This window comes from Aethalodelphis obliquidens, unplaced genomic scaffold (genome assembly GCF_003676395.1).
Source record: "Aethalodelphis obliquidens isolate GAN/ISIS:26980383/991018 unplaced genomic scaffold, ASM367639v1 scaffold5, whole genome shotgun sequence".
Taxonomy (NCBI): Eukaryota; Metazoa; Chordata; class Mammalia; order Artiodactyla; family Delphinidae; genus Aethalodelphis; species Aethalodelphis obliquidens.
The window spans coordinates 23,393,042-23,412,046 of record NW_020837949.1 but is presented as its reverse complement, the minus strand read 5'-3'; the positions used below and the strand labels follow the sequence as shown (position 1 = coordinate 23,412,046).

General features: G+C 54.0%; 1 protein-coding gene across 5 annotated transcripts; it reads right to left on the bottom strand.

Annotated features, from left to right (window-relative positions):
* Window positions 1-185: 185 nt before the first annotated feature.
* PRRT4 (proline rich transmembrane protein 4) lies at window positions 186-10,860 on the bottom strand. 5 transcript variants are annotated; one of them, XM_027102036.1, is made up of 5 exons: window positions 10,701-10,860; window positions 8,211-8,934; window positions 8,021-8,125; window positions 7,576-7,695; window positions 186-2,552 (listed from the first exon to the last, which is right to left on the bottom strand). In XM_027102036.1, exons 2-5 carry the CDS (start codon window positions 8,860-8,862, stop codon window positions 727-729), a joined length of 2,703 nt encoding a protein of 900 aa, XP_026957837.1. In that variant the 5' UTR covers window positions 8,863-8,934; window positions 10,701-10,860; the 3' UTR covers window positions 186-726. The 5 variants fall into 5 exon arrangements, with proteins under 5 accessions (XP_026957837.1, XP_026957836.1, XP_026957835.1 ...); XM_027102035.1 differs by lacking the exon at window positions 10,701-10,860 and adding an exon at window positions 10,157-10,543; XM_027102038.1 differs by lacking the exon at window positions 10,701-10,860 and having other exon boundaries at window positions 769-1,291; window positions 2,326-2,552; window positions 8,211-10,108.
* Between the last annotated feature and the right edge of the window lie 8,145 nt (window positions 10,861-19,005).

The following is a 19,005-nucleotide window of genomic DNA, read 5'->3' as shown; positions in this document are numbered from 1 at the left end:
GATGGGCCATGGACCCGTCTATGGGGAAAGGTCATGCGGAGGACAAGACCCCTTGCAGTCAGGAGTGAAGGTCACTGGGGTCTGGGATGGACCCACCCCACCCAAACACTGCTTCTCTTCCAGCTCTGGCAGAACCATTGCTGCTATTGCCTCATCTAAGCTTTTCCAAGAAGGTGAGACCTTTCTCCTCTGAAAATATTTTATTGATAAATTAACTCTGAAAGCGCTTACCTCCCACCCTACTGCTGCAGAGTCTCCTAGATGGGCCGTGGACCCTTCTATGGGGAAGGATCGTGTGGAGCACAGGGAGTCTCACGCAGGGGTGGGATTTCCGGGCACGGCAGAGGTGGGTGTGGGGACTGAGGCCAGTCCTGAGGTCGGCTGAGGACAGCCCCTCTCACTCAGCACCAGAGTGGGAAGTGGTGGTCTGGAGTGGAGCACCTTGGAGCTTTATTGCTGGTGAATGCCAAGGAAAAGTGGGACCCCTGCCAGCCTAGAATTGCAGCTGAGGGCATCAGTGCCCAGGGCTCCAGAGAAGGTGGCACTAGTTCCCAATCAACAGAACCTGGCTGCTGACTCACCCATCCAGGAGTCCCTGGATGGGAAAGGAAGCGGGGAGAGTTATCTGAGCCAGGTAGGATTGGGGAAGGGTTACAGTGTGCAGGTCTCGGGCAAAACAGGCGCCAGAAGGGGGCGTATTGTCGGGGCGGCGAGGCGCCCACATCTTCACAGGTCTATGGTGTCGCTGCCCATGCTCAGCTCGTCAATCTGTCGGCAGGCGTCCAGGAATTGCTCCTGCAGCAAGGCCTCTTCGGCCTGCAGCTCAGGAGGTGGCTCTGGGGAGTCGCGGGAGGGTGGGGACAGGGCCTGGTAGGATCCTGAGGCCGGAAGGTTAGGGCTGCTTCCTGAGGGCCGCGGGGGACTGAGGACACAGACCAGCGGACAGCGAGGGGGCCTGTCCGGGCTGGAGCACAGCAGCATGGACGAGCTGTCCCGCGACAGTCCGCACAGCGAGCCGGATGAGGCGCTGCTGCCCGCGGGCCAGGCCCCGGAAGAGGGGAGCTCGGGGGGCGCGGGGTAACCAGGGGCCTCCCCAGACATCCCAGTGGGCCCGGCCCCGGTCTGCGCCCCCAGCGAGGCGGTGCGGTAGAGGCCGAGACCCTGCAGGGCTTCCCCGAAGGCCGGACCCTGGAAGAGGCCGGGCTTCAGCAGGGCTTCGCTGCAGAGGGCCTCCTCGATGCTGCGCCGCAGGTTGATGGGGGAGGGCGGGCGGAAGTCCACGGTGTAATCGCTGCAGGGGGAGGAAGCCGGGGAAGGGGCCGGGTTGGCGGCCGCGCCTTCGAAGCCACGGCAGCCTCCTCCCTGGAGAAGGAGGTCGGGACCCGGCCCTGCCAGGGCGCATAGCTGCAGCAGCTCCGCGTCGCCACGCGCGATAGCGCTCCCCAGGGGCTTCTTGTCGGGGGGCCCGGCGACCCAGCCTCCGGGCAGCAGAGGGGCGGCGTGGCCGGGCGACAAGCGGAAGAGCTTGGCCCAGCAGCGCGGCGGCACGCGGGGGCTGCAGAGCGCCGGGTAGAGGCCCAGCAGCGCCAACGGAAGCGCGACGCCCACCTCGCCCAGGCGCAGGCCGAGCTGGAAGGCCCACCAGGGCCAGGGCCCCTCCAGGCCAGGTTGGCCACCGTAGCCCAGCGCGTGCAGCACCTCGTAGCCCTGCAGGGCTCCGCTCAGCAGCCCGAAGGTGCCCGCCACTGGGGCCGTGCGCGCCGCGCGCCGCCAGGACTCGAGCGGGCCGAAGGGGCTGCGCGCCTGCGGGAAAGGAGTGGCGCCCTTGAAGCCGGACACTCCCAGGGGCGCTCCGGCCCGCCGCCGACGACCCCCCAAGCAGGACAGCGCCAGCAGGAGCCCGGAAAGGAGGGCGGCGAGGAAGGCGTGCAGCCCGCGGGAGGCGAGCCGCAGGGCCCGCAGCGGGCGATGGGCGGCGCTCCCGAGGGCGGCGGCGGCAGCCAGCCCCAGCCCCAGGAGCAGCAGCGCGGCCAGGGCGGCTGGACAGCGCGGCGGGCGCGGCCGGGCCAGAAGCAGGCAGGCCAGGCCCAGGCCGGCGGCCAGGCAGGGCAGCGGGAGGTCCTGCAGCAGCAGCCAGGCCAGCGCCGGCAACCGGTCGCGGTGCCCGTAGGCGTCGTAGAAGAGCGGGAAGGCCCGGGTGGTCCCGGCGGAGAGCAGGAGCAGGTCCAGCAGCGCCAGGCAGGGGGCGCCGGGCGGACAGCGCCAGGGCAAGAGGGCCAGAGCCAGCAGCGCCAGCAGGGCCACGAGGCCGAAGAGCGCGCCTACCCCGTACACATGGGCCTCCCAGGCCAAACCCCAGCGAGCCTTGGCCTCTGTCCAGTCGGCCTCCAGGGTCAGGAAGAAGAGGGGCAGTGGGGCCGCAGGAGGCTGCGCTTCGCGTTCAGGCAGTTCTCTGATACTGCAGGACCCTGGCCCACATTCTGGCTGCACCGAAAGGTTCCCAAGGCTGGCGGGAGAGGGGTCATCCAGGCCAGAGGTGGAGGTGGTGGAGTCTGTGGGCAAAGAACGTTTGAGTGAGGCATTCCGTGCAGCCCTCCCCTTGCCCACCCTACAGCCAGTAGCCTGTATGCCAGTCGGAGAGTCCTCATAGCTTCCAGGAGGGACTTGTCTTAAATTTGAGACTCAGTGACCTCGCAGCCCCTCACCCTCCCCTCCCACATCAAACTCCTCCGGCTGCAGTTTCAGCCCTCATGCCCTCCCCCCACCCCATCTACCCCCAGCTCCCTGCTTTGTTCATTACCCTGTGATTCCACTGAAAAGGGTTTTTTCTTAAGAAGTCACAGAATTTTACAAGTGGAAGGAGCGGTAGAAGCCCCTCTAGTTCAGTCCTCCAGCCAGGAAGGAGGCTGCGTGAGAACAAGGATGGCTTTGCTCACATCTGCATACCCATGCCTAAAACGGTGCCTGGCACAGAGTGGGCACTGAGCAGATATTCGCTGAAGAAATGAATCCTCTTCTTTGCCAGATGAAGATATTGAGGCTCTGCCGAGAGGCCAAGTAACTTGTCCAAGGTTACACATTGGCAGAGCTGCAACTAGAATCCAGATCTGAGCACCAGTTTGAGCCCCTCTCCTTGATTTCAGAGGCGCTTCGTAATACTAGTTTGCTTATCTCTTGTTCTGCACCCCTGACTCCCAACTCCCACCTTGGTGCTAGAAGAAGCTTGCCCTGCCTTTTTTCAGCTGCTCCCCTTTCTCCCTGTCTCGTCAGGAAAAGCCACCCTGCACTGCCCTCCGCCACACACACACAGCAGGGGGAGTGAGATGACTCTCCCATCCCCAGCACCCTGAGAAAACACAGCCTTCCCTATTCACTGGCCTTCCTGCCTGCTACACCTCCAACCTCGGCCTACCCATGGCTGTGGTCCCCATCTTAACTCAACTACAAAGCCATTGGTCTGAGGCTCTTACAATGCCCCTTTGGTTCTCACCCCCTTTTACAGAAGGTGACATTGAGATGGACTCCCCTGGGTCTCAAGACTACCCTTGAACTCTGAGGAAGGAACATTTGGGGGGATCATAGCTTAGCGAGTGAGCCCCTCAGGTGCTCTGGGGTTTGCTAACTTAGGCTCCCAGCCCCATCCTGTGCTCTAACATCTTCCCCACATCCCTTGAGGAAAGGGAAGTCAAGTAAGAGAGTGTGAGGACTAAGATCCCTAATTCTACTCTCCTGGAGCTAGAGAGGGGTGAAAAAGAGTTAGACCCAAGGATTTTCCATGGCCAGGCAGCAAGGGAAGATGCTTCACGCTGGACCTCCCTCCCCCACCTAGCAGGCTTAGCAGAACTGCAGCTGCAGGGAAGGATGGAGGGAGAAAGATGGTGGAGAAGGATGGGAGGAGCCATCTGGCGATGGGAAAATGCACGGGAGACAGATGTAGAATGAGGCGGGGAGGATCTCCTGACAAGCAGACTCCTGCCCCAACTGCCTGGCCATACCCAGCCATGCCTCAGCAGGACAAAACAGGAAGACTCGAGGCGTACCCCCATCCCTACCCCAGGCAGTGCCAGCTTGTGCTGGGAACACGGAAAACAGAGCAATCCTAAGAACAAGGAAAACGAGTGAGCGGGCCAGAAAGCAGCCCTGGAAAGAGGGGAGGGGAAGGTAGAATTGGGCAACTGGGAGGGCAGAGAGGGAGCTGCCAAAAAATTACATATATACAGCTGGCTGCCTACTGCCAATGGCAGCATGTTCCCTGGTTCCTGTCCCATCATATGCCTCAAGTCTAAAATGGGGAAGAGCACCTACTGCACAGGGCTGTTATGAGGATACATGGCCAGCGTGTGCAAAGCTCTTTGGAGAGACTGGTGCATCATAAGCATTTGATATACAACTGTTGCTGGTCTGATCATTATGGGCTACTGTTTATCACCCGTCAGTCATCGGTGTGTGTCTGTGTGAGTGCGACCATTTCTGGCTTCAAACTAAGTCTCGATTTAACTAACAAAAGGCTGTCTTCCCTTAGAAAGTCAACAATTAGTCAAATGAGTGAACATCAACGCATTGTCTCTCTGTGAACCCTGTTTAAAGAACACCATTTGGACGGACTGACCATCCCCAAACACCTACTGAAGACACAGCCGTGAGTTAAATGAGGAATCATTCAGCTGGGAACTGACAGCTTGCTGATTCGGTGGGGGGACAGGGTCAGTCTAACAACAGTGGGATCAAATAAACAAACATTCTCCCTCACCCCTCATTTATTGGTCCCGTCAGATACCCTTGCCCAAACCACTTCTGCAAAGTGGACGAGTCTCCTTGGTCTTTCCGGTCTTGGTGGGCTCTGCAGAGAGGCAAGGAGACCCCAGCCAGGAGCCCACAGCCTGCGCCAACCTGTTGCCCCTCATGCCTCCTCCTCACTCACTGTACAGACAAGTGCAGCTCTCAGAGAGCTGCCCCACCTCACCCTCTTCCAGCCCCACTTCTCACTCGATGGCCACAGAAGACCCCATCTTTCACCTCTGGCCCAAAGCATTATGGCAACTAGAGCAACTTGCAACATTCCTAAGAAGCCAGAAAAAGAATGAAAACCAGGAAATAGAGTACAGGCCCAGCTCAAGCGTCAGAGGAGAGAGCTCTGACCTAGGAGCACTGCTCCCAGGGGGCAGGGCAGGCCAGGTATGGGTGGGGACAGGTGAAGAAGGCCCAGCCTCTGTCTTTGACGGCTCCGCTTGACCTCATCCTCTGTCTCCCCATTTGAGGCTTCCACAGAAGGGGCCCTCGGTTTCCCCCAGAAGGTAGTGACTTCCTAGGATCCCTGTCCTGCGCAGGCCTCCCTTACAAGGTGGTCCCACTCTGGCCCTGTGACTCCTCTTGACCTCAGGGGCAAGAGAGGAGATGGGATGTGGAGAGGAGATGTCAATGTGAGTAACTGGTGAAGCCAGAGCAGACTGAGGAGGAGTTGCGAAGAGGGCCCGGCTCAATTTATGGAAAAGTCCACTAGCGCCCAGATCAAAGGGCTGGGGAATCACTCTCTACTCTGGATGCCTGAAGCTGCAGCCCGATCCGTGGCCTGGCCCCATCCCTCCCCCCAGCCCCACCTCCAGGATCACAGAGGATTGGTACTCCTTGTAAGGGTGACATTCGAAATATTGAACCACTGTTTCAGGGAATCAGAACAGCTGCCAGCCAGGTGGTCAGGGAGGCGAGTGGCGCTCAGGAGGCTAAGGAGAGTGGGTAGTTATCAACTGGTATGGAAGTCTTTTACTATGTTAACGACCTGCACAACTGTTCAGCCCTTACTGGCTGAATGCAAGCTCTGTCCGAGGTGAAGCAGACCTAATGCAAGAGAAGAGAAGCCCTAGGCCCAAAGGTTAACTGTACCGAGGTTAGAAAGTTCCTAGAGAAGACACAGAGAGACTCCCTTTATCCCCTAACTGCTTGCCACTACTCCCCGCAGAAGGTGCTGGCAGGAACAAGGCTCTTTGGCCTTCTCTCCAGGAGGCCTGCAGCCCTCCGGGGTTTATCCAAGAGGAACAGCCAGGAAGAGGCTAGGTTCCTGCAGCCATAGAGAGGAGGGGGAAGGAGGGCGGGGCCCCCAGCCGCTGGGCTGCCTCTGATATTGTCCAGACTCATTAAACCTGCCTGGCCAGCGCTGTCACCAAGGCTGGCAGACCGCCACCCAGCATCCTTCCCCTGAGGCCACAGAGCCTGCCCCCAACTCCACAGCAGATCCTGCCACTGCTGCACACTGGGCTCGATGGGGAGGAGACGGCAGGCTCCCCACCCACACGCCCAGGAGTGCTGAGTCCGCTCGGGAGGAAACGACAAGCAGGTGCTGCATTAAGTCTGGAGCTGGAAGCAGCTCGGGCGGGGACCAGCGATTTCCACTGCTGCACCAGTTCCTAGTGTGGAGTGGCTGAGAGGATTCCCAGCCACAGTTAACCCTTTGCATGTCCCCCTTGGCCTCACCTACCAGAACCTCTCCCCAAGCAGCATGCCCTCTGCCTTTTGTGGTATGTGTTGTCCCACCACATTTAGGGGCCACGGTTGCCGTGTCTGAGAGGTAGATCTGGAATGTACTTGGGACACACCGGGGAAAGAAGCAAGGTTAACAGACACTATTTAATGAGCTAATACTTTGTGCCCGTTACATTATGTGGAAGCTTTACAATAACAAAATAGGCACTATTATTAAACTCCAGATATAGGAGAAAATTTAGGGTCAGAGAAGTTAAATAGCCTGTCCAAGGTCACCAGCCAGTTAGGAAGGGGATTGGGATTCAAGTCTCAAAGCCAAGTCTCAAAGCCAAGTCTCAGGATTCCAGAGCCCCTGGTCTTTCCTCTGCACCACCAGCTTGTCTATGTGCGTGTTCTGAAAGGCTCCCTTGAACAAGGATGGCATCTGTCTGTGTAAGGTCTTCTCTTTAACGTCTTCCCAATGAGGGGCCCAACTCTGCCTATATCTGACAGCATGTCATGTCAGATCAGATGGCAAAGGAGAGAGCCCCAAGGTCGGAGTGGGAGGGTAGGGAGCCAGGCCAGGCAGACTGGAGTAGAGGGTGGGGTTAGTGCTGAGGCTGTGGAAATCATGAAGGAGTTCCTGTGTCCGTTTGCCCCTGATACATTTGTCTACATCCTGCTCTGCCTGTGATTGTAAAACTCCCAGAGGACCATTACTTAACTCTGTGTGGGACCATCCTCAGCAACACTTGTTCTCAGACCATTAATATATATCTCCACAGTGGTGATGAAGAGAATGGTGATGACAGTGAAATACAAGGATCCCAGACTGCCCTTGAGTGGCTAGCATGTAGTAAGTGCTCAATAAATAATTGTCAGGCTTCCCTGGTGGCACACTGGTTGGGAGTCCACCTGCCGATGCAGGGGACACGGGTTCGTGCCCTGGTCCAGGAGGATCCCACATGCCACGGAGCGGCTGCGCCCGTGAGCCATGGCTGCTGAGCCTGCGCGTCGGGAGCCTGTGCTCCGTGACGGGAGGGGCCACAGCAGTGAGAGGCCCGCGTACCGCAAAAAAAAAAAAAAAAATTGTCAAGTTTCAATGAATTGGATACTTACCTAGTGATGCTGTTGCAATCAAGGCAGAGCTTAGGGAAGCAGCTGGGTCCAGTGGCCTTGGACTTGGGAGCTTTGTCTCCTGGGGGGATGGGGGCGGGGACAGAGTGGTGCCAAAGAGTCCTGCAAAGGGAGCACACAGGGCTAGACTGCCATCCTACCAGCCGGCGTTGGCCTCCGGAGCTTTGGAGAAAATCCTGTCCTTTCTCAGAGCCTGACCTATGGGAGCCGCTGTCCCAGGAATTGTAGCCACATGTGTACCAGAAGCTAAGCTACAAGGACCAAACCAGACTTAGTATGGCAAAGAGGGCATTTCCCCATAGAGCAGTGGCTGGTATCCCAGGCCCTGGGAGAAGGAATGCGAGCTGCCCTTGAGTCAAGGGAAAAAGAAGGTGCTGGCATTTAGAGGTGTTCCATAAATGCTTGTTGCGGTAAAGTAAACACTCACCTGGAGAACCCGAAATTCCAGAGGCAGAGCTTGGGGATTGAACTGGGTCCGGGGGGCTCAGGCCTGATAAGTTCCGGAGTGGGGACACAGTAGTGCCAAAGAACCCTGCAAAAGGAGCCCAGGCTGAAGCTTCCTCCTACCTGCCAGATTGCCCAGCAGGGGCTCTCCTTGGGTTGGGGTGGGTACTCACCAAAGGGTCCCAGGCGCCCAGCAATCTCTGCCAGGCTGGCCCGCAGGCTGGGCAGCAGGGGCAGTGTTCGATGTCCAAGCGTTGGGGCTACGCCTGCTCTCAGCGCCATGTCAAACTTCAGCTCCAGCTCACTCTGGTGGAGTCTGGGAGCACTGGATGGAGGTGCTGTAGCTGTCAGAGCAGTATCCCAGGTCATGGTGCCCATCCTGGGCTGGTAGGGAGCAGTGGGCCGGTCAGTGGGCCCAGCGAGGAGGGATGTGGACTCCAGAGGCCAGGAGGAGGCCCAGGGAGTAGAGCTGCCTTCAGCAGAGCCCCGCTCTGGGGGGGAGTTCCCGAGAGAGCCCACCAGGAGTTCCCAAAGGGGACCAGTCCTCAGCCCACCGGCCACCTCTTCCTCTGGCTCCCGGCTCGGCCCAGGAGAAAGTGCCCGGGTCTCCGTGACAGAGTTCCCCCAAGCAGCAGCAGGTCTCCGAAGGTGGAATTTGAAGTTAAGCCCCAGGTTGAGAGACAGCACGGAGGCCTCACTCTGAGGTGGCGGGGCCAAAGTGGTGACATGGGCACCTGGGACAGAGGAGGCAGCCTGGGCACCCACAGGGACAGCAAGCAGGACCCAGTAGAACAGCCCCAGCCCCAGACAGCCATACCCCGCCATGGCCCCTCCTGGCCTCAGGCGGCCTGGGTAGGCAGGGGACTCAGGTCTTCAGCACCTCTGAGCACGAAGGTCCTGGAGAGAGGAGAGGTGCTATGAGCTCTGGCTGCCTGGGATCTGATGCCCCAGAGAGACTTCTGATCCCAGAGAAGCAGATGGTGGGGACAGGACACAAAGGCTTCCGCCCAAGGAGAGTTGCCAGCTTCTTCCTGAACATTCAGGCCCCAGCACAAATCTCTTCCCTGCAGTTTCCCTTCTCTCCCAGACAAGGTTCCTTCTCCCTAAGCCCCTGCCTCCCTCACCTGCTCAGTCTGGGGACGGGTCTGACTGCATCCAGCTGCCCTCATCCTTGACTGACAGCAGAGCGAGTGAGTGGACGTGGCTCCCAGACTCAGATCCCTTCTGAGTCTTCTCTTCTCTCTTTCCTCCCTCAAATATCTGTTGAGGCCTACTATGTGCTGAGCACCCTTCTGGTAAGACAACTGTGAACAAGCTAGCCCTCACAGGTGAGCCTCAACACAGTCCCACCCCAGCTCCGGCCCCCTCTAAGATGTTTGTCCGCTCACTCAGACCCTGGGAGCACTGGTCCCCGGAGGGATGCAGCACAGGGCGAGTGATCTGGCAGAGATGGAGAAGGCAGCTCTGGCCAGGGAAGCAGGGTGCCCTGCTCTGGCAGAAGCTCTGTCCCTTCAGCCTTTTCCCTCTTTCCTGCGGCTTGGCCGGCTCCCTATCCCTTAACCCTAGAAGTACTGGGGGGAGGGTCAGCTTGGCCATCTCTGGCTTCCGGGGGGGAAGATGGCTAGGCAGGCAAACTGGACAAGGGGCTGCTGCAGTAGACTCCTAACTCCCCGGCCCCCAGGCGCCTACATCTGGTAGGGGAAGGGGAGGGCGAGCCAGGGACGGAGGTGCACCCGGCACCCTTACATCACACACACGGCCACACCTAGCACCCATGACACACTCACCTACTCACCCTTCACACACCCCTGCACGTAAGTGCGCGCACACACACACACACACACACACTTGGTCCTGCCGAGCCCCCTCCCTCCTACACGGGTTCAGACCCAAGCTCAGTGAGCTCGCAGCCTGCTCTGTGTCACAGGCACACGCACACACCCCTACCTCACAGACACACACAGTATATACCGACACAGAGGCATACACACCCCTACACACACATTCGCACGCTCCTTACAGACACACAGCACACACCGTCATCCCCCGACATGCACATTCCTACACACCCACCCACCCGCCCCTACAGGCAGGCGCGCGGGCGCGCACGCGCACACACCTCCGTCTCCCGCTGCCCTGACGGCAGACGTGCTCCTCTTGCTCTCTCCCGCAGGCGGGTCTCCTCCGACAAGTCCCCCGAGAAGGGGCGGTCGCGGCGGCCCAGGCGCCCCGCTGGGCGATGCTCCACCGACTCTGGTCGGTTCTCTCTGCGCCCGACGCCCCCTTGGCTCGTCCCGGCCACCGCGGCTTCGCCGACGCGCTGCCCCGGGTCTGGCGCGGCCCGTCCCCGGCCCGCAGCGCTGGCCCCAGGCAGGCGGCCCGGCCCGGCTCAGGCTCCGCGCTCCCTCCCACTGCGCCGCCTCCAGGCTGCGAGCCTCGCTCCCCGGCAGAGCCGCGCGCCGGGCTCCGCGGCAGCCGCGCTCTGACCGCCCGCCTTCCCCGCCTCCTGCGCTCCCGCCCCTCGCGCCCGCCCTCTCTCCTCCTCCTCCCCCGGACCGCGGCCCGCGGTCCGCCCCCAACCTGGCCGGCAGGCAGGCGGGCGCGCACCGCAGCGCTGAGCCGCCGCCGCCTCTGTGCCCGCGTCCCCACGCGCGCTCATTCACCCGGCGCTGCCGCCCAGCCGCGGCAGGCGCGGGCACCGCGTTCTCAGCCCGGCGCCGCAGCCGCACTCTCCCAGGGCGGCCCATCACACACATCCACTCGTACGCCCTCCCCAGGAAACACCGCGGGCCAGAGCACCACGCGCACGCTCGTGTGCACACACACGCGCGCGCGCGCACACACACGGCAGCCTGCCCAGGATGGCACCCCCGACAAGAAGAACCACTATGTTTATTAAGCCGTGAGTGGAAGGTGTAATAAGCACGTCTGCACCCCTTATTTCATTAGTCCTCAGCACAACCCTGTGGGTGTCCCCATTTCACAGACAGGTAAATTAAGGCCCGGGGTGGGTGGGGAAACTCACGAACTTGCCCAAGATTACAAAGCTGGGCAACCTGAACCCAGTCCCTCTGCAGTTTTCTCCATCACCTGGTGGCTTTCAACATTTGGAAGTGCCTCCAACACTTCACAGGTGAACCACCAAGTGTCAATCCGTGTGTAACATTTCTTTTTGCTAAAACTGATCTCTCAAAAATACTGAAGAGTTTCAGAAATGTCTCTCACCTTGTGAGAGGTGGCTTACAACTTGTTTCCAATAAGGGGCAAGAGGAGAACAATGAAGTCAAAGAGTGTGCAGTCCAGGAATATAAGAGCACGCAGGCCAGTGTTGAAGATAACTAAAGAGCAGGGCTGTCACTGTGGATATTTCATGGACCCTATCATGCTGTCACAGTGACTGATTTAAGTAGTACTGGCTCGCTTGTGCTGACTTGAATCTCTAAATCCCTCCCAAGGGCTTCCCTGGTGGCACAGTGGTTAAGAATCCGCCTGCCAATGCAGGGGACATGGGTTCGAGCCCGGGAAGATCTCACATGCTGCGGAGCAACTAAGCCCGTGAGCCACAACTACTGAGCCTGTGCTCTGGAGCCTGTGAGCTACAACTACTGAGCCCGCGTGCCACAACTACTGAAGCCCACGCGCCTAGAGCCCGTGCTCCGCAACAAGGGAAGCCACCACAATGAGAAGCCTGCACACTGCAAGGAAGAGTAGTCCCTGCTCATGGCAACTAGAGAAAGCCCGTGCACAGCAACAAAGACCCAATGCAGCCAAAAATAAATAACTAAATTTCTAATAAATAAATCCCTCCCAAAATGTTAGTATTTGAAAGTATCAGGCGAACATAAAACACAGGCGGTTCCTTGCACCATACAAAGCTGTCCCCAAAATCCCAGACATTCTACTGTGTGCCGAGCACCATGCTGGATGCTTAGGTGTCTCCTCACTTAGTCCTCATCATAGGCCACACAGAAAGAAAAATGAGTGTCACCAGGTAACAGCCTTGGATGTTACCCTGATCCCCCTACCTTGCTGTTCTGCAAGGTTGGGGAGAGGGTGCTTAAAGAGTTACCCTGGTGGCGCAGTGGTTAAGAATCCACCTGCCAATGCAGGGGACACGAGTTCGAGCCCTGGTCGGGGAAGATTCCACATGCCGCGGAGCAACTCAGCCTGAGCGCCACAACTACTGAGCCTACGCTCCAGAGCCCGCGTTAAAAAAGAAAAAAGAGTTACCTAGGGCAGATCTGTCTCAAGAATGGCTAGCACAGCACTTGGCCCAGGCACATGCTCAATGAATATTAGCAAAGTGAAGAACGAATGAATGAATGATTCTAGGGCCCAAATGGGCGATGGGTTGCATTTCAGAAAGGCATCCAGAACGCACTTTCTTATCACAGAATTCCCCCAATTGATGTAAGATAAACTCAGGCCACTAACTGAGCCCCTCTCCAGGAAACATCAACATGAAGTCTGGGATTTATTCTGGGTCTCTAAACAAAATATTGCCAAGGGCTTTCCCTGGATGCACCCTCAGGGATCACTATAGGGTCCCTCCTCTAGTAGGAAATCGCCCTAGTCATTTAGGGGCTGCCTGGAGGCTGCATACTGGGATCCAGCCTCTGGGTTTCTCTCATATACTTAATAAAAGATATCCCACTAAATAAAAGTTATCCCACTAGAGACGCTTTCCTTGAATCCTCCTCATAGAAAGGCTCATTTCCTGCTAATCATGTTCAGTTAAAGACTTCTAAATGAAAAGACAGAAATAAACATGCCCCAGTACATTAAAATAACAATCCTCCATGACCAATAACAATCCTCCCAGTAATTATATATGTATGTATATATATATATATATATATATATATTTTTTTTTTTTTTTTTTGTGTAGCCGGCCTCTCACTGTTTTGGCCTCTCCCATTGCAGAGCACAGGCTCCGGACACGCAGGCTCAGCGGCCATGGCTCACGGGCCCAGCCGCTCCGCGGCATGTGGGATCTTCCCGGACTGGGGCACGAACCTGTGTCCCCTGCATCAGCAGGCAGACTCTCAACCACTGCGCCACCAGGGAAGCCCTAATTATATTTTTTAAAAGGGAAGTTAGGGTTCTGGGTTAAGATGGTAATTGAATGTGTACATCTAATTTCACTCCCTCCTAAAACCCCACTAAAACTTCCATAAAGAGATTTTTAAATCAAGAGATAAACCTACAAGGATAGACAGAACAGGCAAAGAGACAACAGTCACAAAATTTTTGAAGCAGGATGCCAGACCAGCTATCTGGTTATTTACTGACTTACCAGCCCCAAGGAAAAAGACATCTCAGCTGGCAGTGGCGAAAATTGAGAGCCAACTTGATCTACATGGCAAGGTTCTCAGAGGCACAGAAATTGGGAGTCCAAGGTACCTCTGGATTCCCAGAGGTGAAAGGTGGAAGAGGTTGCTAAGATAAGGACCAGGATGAGAAGTTAGATCCCTCCATCTCTCCCCCAGCTCCAAGCCCCTGGGCAACAGTCCCTCCCCTATGCCAGCCAGAGTCTGGGGGGATTTTCCTCTGAAGAATGTAAGATACAAGGTGTCTGGGTTGGAGCACAGTTGTGCATGGAGATACCATACTGAAAAATACTGAAAACAAAGGGATTAAGTGACCGCGCCATATGGAATGCGGAATGCTGAGCTTTCTGACACCATCAGGGTCCCCAAGCGCTGGAAGCAGGACCTAGGCAGGAAACTGGAAGACACTACTCTGGGGTATTTCACCAGTGCACGAGGAAAGACCTAAAGATACTGACATAAGAAACAGCCCAGCCAGCCCACCCTATGGTGGCAAACCCAACCTCTGAGCTCAGAGTTTCTGACTAGCCTCCCTCCCACCTCCACGACCTTAATCACGGCCAAGTGTTACCAGACATCCAGGAAATTTTCTAATGCAGAAGACAGCCACAAAACAATCAGAAAAAAAGTAACTTGGAGGAAACAGGTTACACAGGGAGAAGAAAGTGTCAAAAAGACCACAGTTAATATCCTTAGAGAGATAAAAGATACTGCATCCATGAAACAGGAACAAGATGCTCTACAAAGGAACATCCAAAGATGTTTGTAGCAAAAGCAACAATTATGTCTAAAATCATGACAGCAGAAACAAAAACATTCAACACAGAGATAGGCAGATAAAGTTGATACAATCTCCCTGGAAAGTAAAGCAAATATACAAAGAGATAGAAAATATAGGCGGGGAGGGGCTTCCCTGGTGGCGCAGTGGTTAAGAATCCACCTGCCAATGCAGGCGACACGGGTTCAAAGCCCTGGTCCGTGAAGATCCCACATGCCCGCGAAGATCCCACATGCCACAGAGCAACTAAGCCCGAGCACCACAACTACTGAGCCTGGGCTCTAGAGCCTGTGAGCCACAACTACTGAGCCTGTGTGCTGCAACTACTGAAGCCTGCGAGCCCGTGCTCCACGACAAGAGAAGCCACCGCAGTGAGAAGCCCGCGCATTGCAACGAAGAGTAGCCCCTAAAAAAAAAAAAAAAAAAAAGAGTAGCCCCTGCTCGCCGCAACCAGAGAAAGCCTGTGCGCAGCAACGAAGACCCAACGCAGCCTTAAATAAATAAATAAATAAATAAATAAATGTATTAAAAAAAAAAGAGTAAAGGAAAAGCCAAAATATCATTATATTGTGAGACATTTGGAAAGCCATTAGAAAAAAAAATGTGATTAGGTTAAAGCTAAATATCCCCATCAATAGTTTTTCTTTACAAGAATGGGGAGAAATATCCCATTCGATATAGGCAAAATGCATTAAAGAAAGAAAGAAACTTATTAAAAAATGAAAGCAACCTATGTGAAGCAAACTACAGAACTTTACTGAGAGATATGAGAGACTTTGATAAATCCTTCCACAATGTATACATGTGTCAAATCATCACTTGCACACATTACATATCTTACAGTTTTGTCAATTTGTACCTTAATAAAGCTGAGAAAATAAAAGAAGCCTTGATCAATGGAGAAACCAACCTTGTTTCTGGATAGAACCTCTCAATATTTTATAAGATCATTAATTCTTTCCAACTTGATTCGTATGTTGAGCACTATTCCAATGAAAATATCAATGAGATTTTTTAAAATTTGAAATAATTATTCCATAGCCCGTCTGTAAGAATAACAGGCACAGGAAGAGAAAGAGTGGCAAACGGGATGTATGGCAAAAACTTGCTCCTTGGGTAGTGTGTATTGATTTACATAAATACTAAAATATAGTACAAAGCTACAATGACTTCTTTTTTATTTTTATAAATTTATTTATTTTTGGCTGCGTTGGGTCCTCGTCGCTGCACGTGGGCTACTCTTTGTTGCAGTTGCATGGGCTCTAGGCGCGCGGGCTTCAGTAGTTGTGGCACACAGGCTTAGTTGCTCCGCAGCATGTGAGATCTTCCTGGAGCAGGGATCGAACCCGTGCCCCCTGTATTGGCAGGCGGATTCCTAAGCACTGTGCCACAAGGGAGGTCCCTATTGTTATGCAATTTTTAAAGGTTACTTTCCATTTACAGTTACTACAAAACATTGGCTGTATTCCCCGTGTTGTACAATACATCCTTGAGCCTATGTTACACCCAACAGTTTGTATCTCCCACTTCCCGCCACTGGTAACCACTATTTTGTTCTCTATATCTGAGAGTCTGCTTCTTTTATGTTATATTCCCTATTTTGTTGTACTTTTTAGATTCCACATATAAGTGATACACAATGACTTTTTTAAACTGTGATTCTGGCACAAGAATCAATGGGGAGGGGAAAGCAGTGGGAAGAAGCACTAGCTAAGCAACTGGCCCATTTCTTTACTCCTCACGGCAGAACTCCAGTTGTCTGCACCATCGTCTCCACTTCTTTACCTCCTACTCCAGCCCGGCTTTCCATCCCCTTGCTCTACTGAAACAGCTCCTGTCAAGCTGTGTGTCAAGTCACGATGACTTTAGGTTACCAACTGCAGTAGACGTGAATCTTCTTCCTTGACTTTCCTGAAGCAGTAGATACCCTCCATCACTTACCCCTCCTCTATCGCTCACTCCTCTTGGCTCTGGAGACACTGCACCTGCCTTGCTCCCCTCCTTTGCCACTTGGTCTTCTCCACTTATAGTCTTGTCTAGGCAATTTCACCTGGTAATACGGTTTTAAATACCAACTCTGACCTCTAAGCTTCAGTCTCATATTATCTAACCACCTACCTGACTTCTCTGCTTAGCTAAGAGATGCTTCAAACTTGACATGTCCAAAAAAGAACCCTTTCCCCCAATCATTTCCCACGAAAAACCAGTCAACCTCTCCACCAAAAGAACTTTTCCTCCAGTCTCCCTCATTCTTTCCTATTTTATGTAATACTACTACTTTTCCCTACTCAGTTGACTAACCAAATATCTAGCTGTGGTTTCTGATTCCTCTCTTGCTCTCACCCTTGCATCCAATTCATCAGCAAATCTAGGCAGCTTTATCTCCAAAAGACTTCTCACATCCATGCTCTTCACTGCTCTCTGCCGCCATCACTGTCTCACCTAGATTACTGCTTTCTGTTCCCAACCCCTGGCAGCAACTGATCCTTTCACTGTCTCCACAGTTTTGCCTTTTCCAGAGTGTCAATTGGTTGACAGCGTATAGTTTGTAGCCTTTTCAAATTGGCTTCTTTCATTTAGTAATATGTGTCTAGGCTTCTTCCATGTCTTTTCACAGCTTGATAGCTCATTTCTTTTTCGTGCTGAGTAATATTCCATTGTCTGGATGCACCACAGTTTATTTATCCATTCACTTACTAAAGAACATCTTGGTTGCTTCCCAAGTTTTGGCAATTCTGATAGAGCTGCTATAAACATTCACATGCAGGGACTTCCCTGGCAGTCCAGTGGTTAGGACTCTGCACTTTTGATGCAGAAGGCGCGGGTTCCATCCCTGGTTGGGGAACTAGGATCCTGCATGCTGCCTGGTGTGGCCAAAACAAACCAACCAACCAATGGACAAAAAGAAAATTCATGTGCAGGTTATTGTATGGACATACGTTTTCAACTCTTTTGGGTAAAAACCAAGGAACACAATTGCTAGGTCATATGGTAAGAGTCTGTTTAGTTTTATAAGAAACCACCAAACTATCTTTCCGTTTTGCATTCCCACCAGCAATGAATGAGAGTTCTACTGCTCCACATCATCACCAGCATTTGGTGGTGTCAGTGTTTCAGATTTTAGCCATTCTAATAAATGCATAATAGTATCTCATTGTTGTTTTAATTTGGAATTCCCTGATAACATATGATGTTGAGCATCTTTTCCTATGCTTATTTACCATCTTCTTTGGTGAGATGTCTTTCAGATCTTTTGCCCATTTTAAAATTGAGTTGTTCATTTTCTTCTTGTTGAGTTTTAAAGGTTCTTTGTATATTTTGGATTACAGTCCTTTATCAGATATGTCTTTTGCAAGTATTTTCTCTCTGTCTGTGGTTTGTCCAAATACTACTGTTTAATCAGAAAAAAAAGAGCTCTTCAGATTCAACACAACACACATCACCCAGGCGAGTGCCTCGACACCTTAAACACCTCCATCACCCAAGAATCCTATGATCTCCCTGAGTCCCACACTAGGATCCCCCTCACCTGCTCCCAGTGGCCTGGCTAGCATCCTCCCTCAGCCACTGCCCCGTCTAGCTTTCCTGAGCTCACCTGTTCTCTCTCACTTCCTCTCAACCATGCTCTGAGGCTTCTTGCCCTTCTCCCAGGTCTGAGAATGAGGCCACATTCCACTGATACTCCTAGCAGCCAAGAACCAGCCACCTGAGAGTGGAGTTTGGTTTGGTCCTGAGAGGCAGAGGGAGGGAAATGGCAGCGTGGAAGGGCCATGGCAAGAATCAGTGAGAAGAGTCAGGCGTCAGGTCTGGGATGAGGGCTCCTCAGTCCAGCTGTGTGGGGCTGCCCTCTCCCAGGAGGTCAGAACACCTCCCCAGCACCCAGAAGGCCAGTGCCTACCGGTGACTGCCTGCTCTCTCCAAGAGAGATGAAGAAAAATGGGGGTGAATGAGAAGCAGAGTGGTGAGAGGAAGGAGTCTCGAGGAACGGAGATGGGGACACTCCTGCTGATGGTTCCTGGGGTGGGGGAGCTGGGCTAGGCTGGCAGAGGGTCCCTCCAGGGAGTCCCTGTGTTTCATCTCTTTGTGTCTTTAGCTCAAAGACACAAAGCTTTAGCTCAAAGATTAGGAGTGAATAGGGCAAGGGTCAGGGAGGTCTGCTGCACACATTGCTGTGTAATTTTTTTTAAAAAGAAGAACGGTGCTTTAATCTTTTGACAAGGGCAGCTGTTCCCAAATGTCTGCTTTGTGGGCCTCTATCTCCTTGTTTTCTGCAGTCCTTAGACTTAACTCTACCTTACTGTTTTCCAGTGTATCAGATTCCTCATTTGCAAAATGGGATAATAACAATCCTTCCTCGAGAGAGTCCCTGGGACCACTAGATGAGCCCATATATAGAAAATGCTTTGAATATGTAGAAATGGCACATTGAAATACTTATGGAAGTGTTTGCTACCATATTACTATGGTATTATGGTTCCAGGAGTGACAAATAAAGCCTCTGGGGTGAGTGGAGGAGGTGAAGTTTGGGGGCAGTGTACAGAAGAGGCTCGTAGGGGATGCGGTACCAGGAGGGGGTGGGGATAAGTAAGAGACGGAAGTGGCTAGGAGAGGAAGATTCCTACCCGGGGATGGGCTATGAGGTGCACTCTAGCCAGCAGGTAGAGAGAGGTAAAGAGCTTGCGGCTGGTAGGAGCTGTGATACCATCTGCAAGGCTGATCTGTTTAAGTTTTATAGGACAGAGTCGGCCCCAGGGAAAAGTGTCCTGGTTCTCACATCCCGGTGAAAAAGCACATGCCCTGCTTAGAGCAGAGGTCCCTGCCCTGCCCCTCCCATCCTGCCCAGACCCTTGGACCACCCAG

Excerpts from the sequence above, each read along its gene's own strand:
- PRRT4 (XM_027102036.1), bottom strand. The coding sequence starts at position 8,862 with ATGGCGGGGTATGGCTGTCTGGGGCTGGGGCTGTTCTACTGGGTCCTG. Across the intron at positions 8,126-8,210 it reads TGGGCGCCTGGGACCCTTTG|GGTTCTTTGGCACTACTGTG; the intron begins GTGAGTACCCAC and ends CTCCTTTTGCAG. Across the intron at positions 2,553-7,575 it reads GATTGCAACAGCATCACTAG|ACTCCACCACCTCCACCTCT; the intron begins GTAAGTATCCAA and ends CTTTGCCCACAG.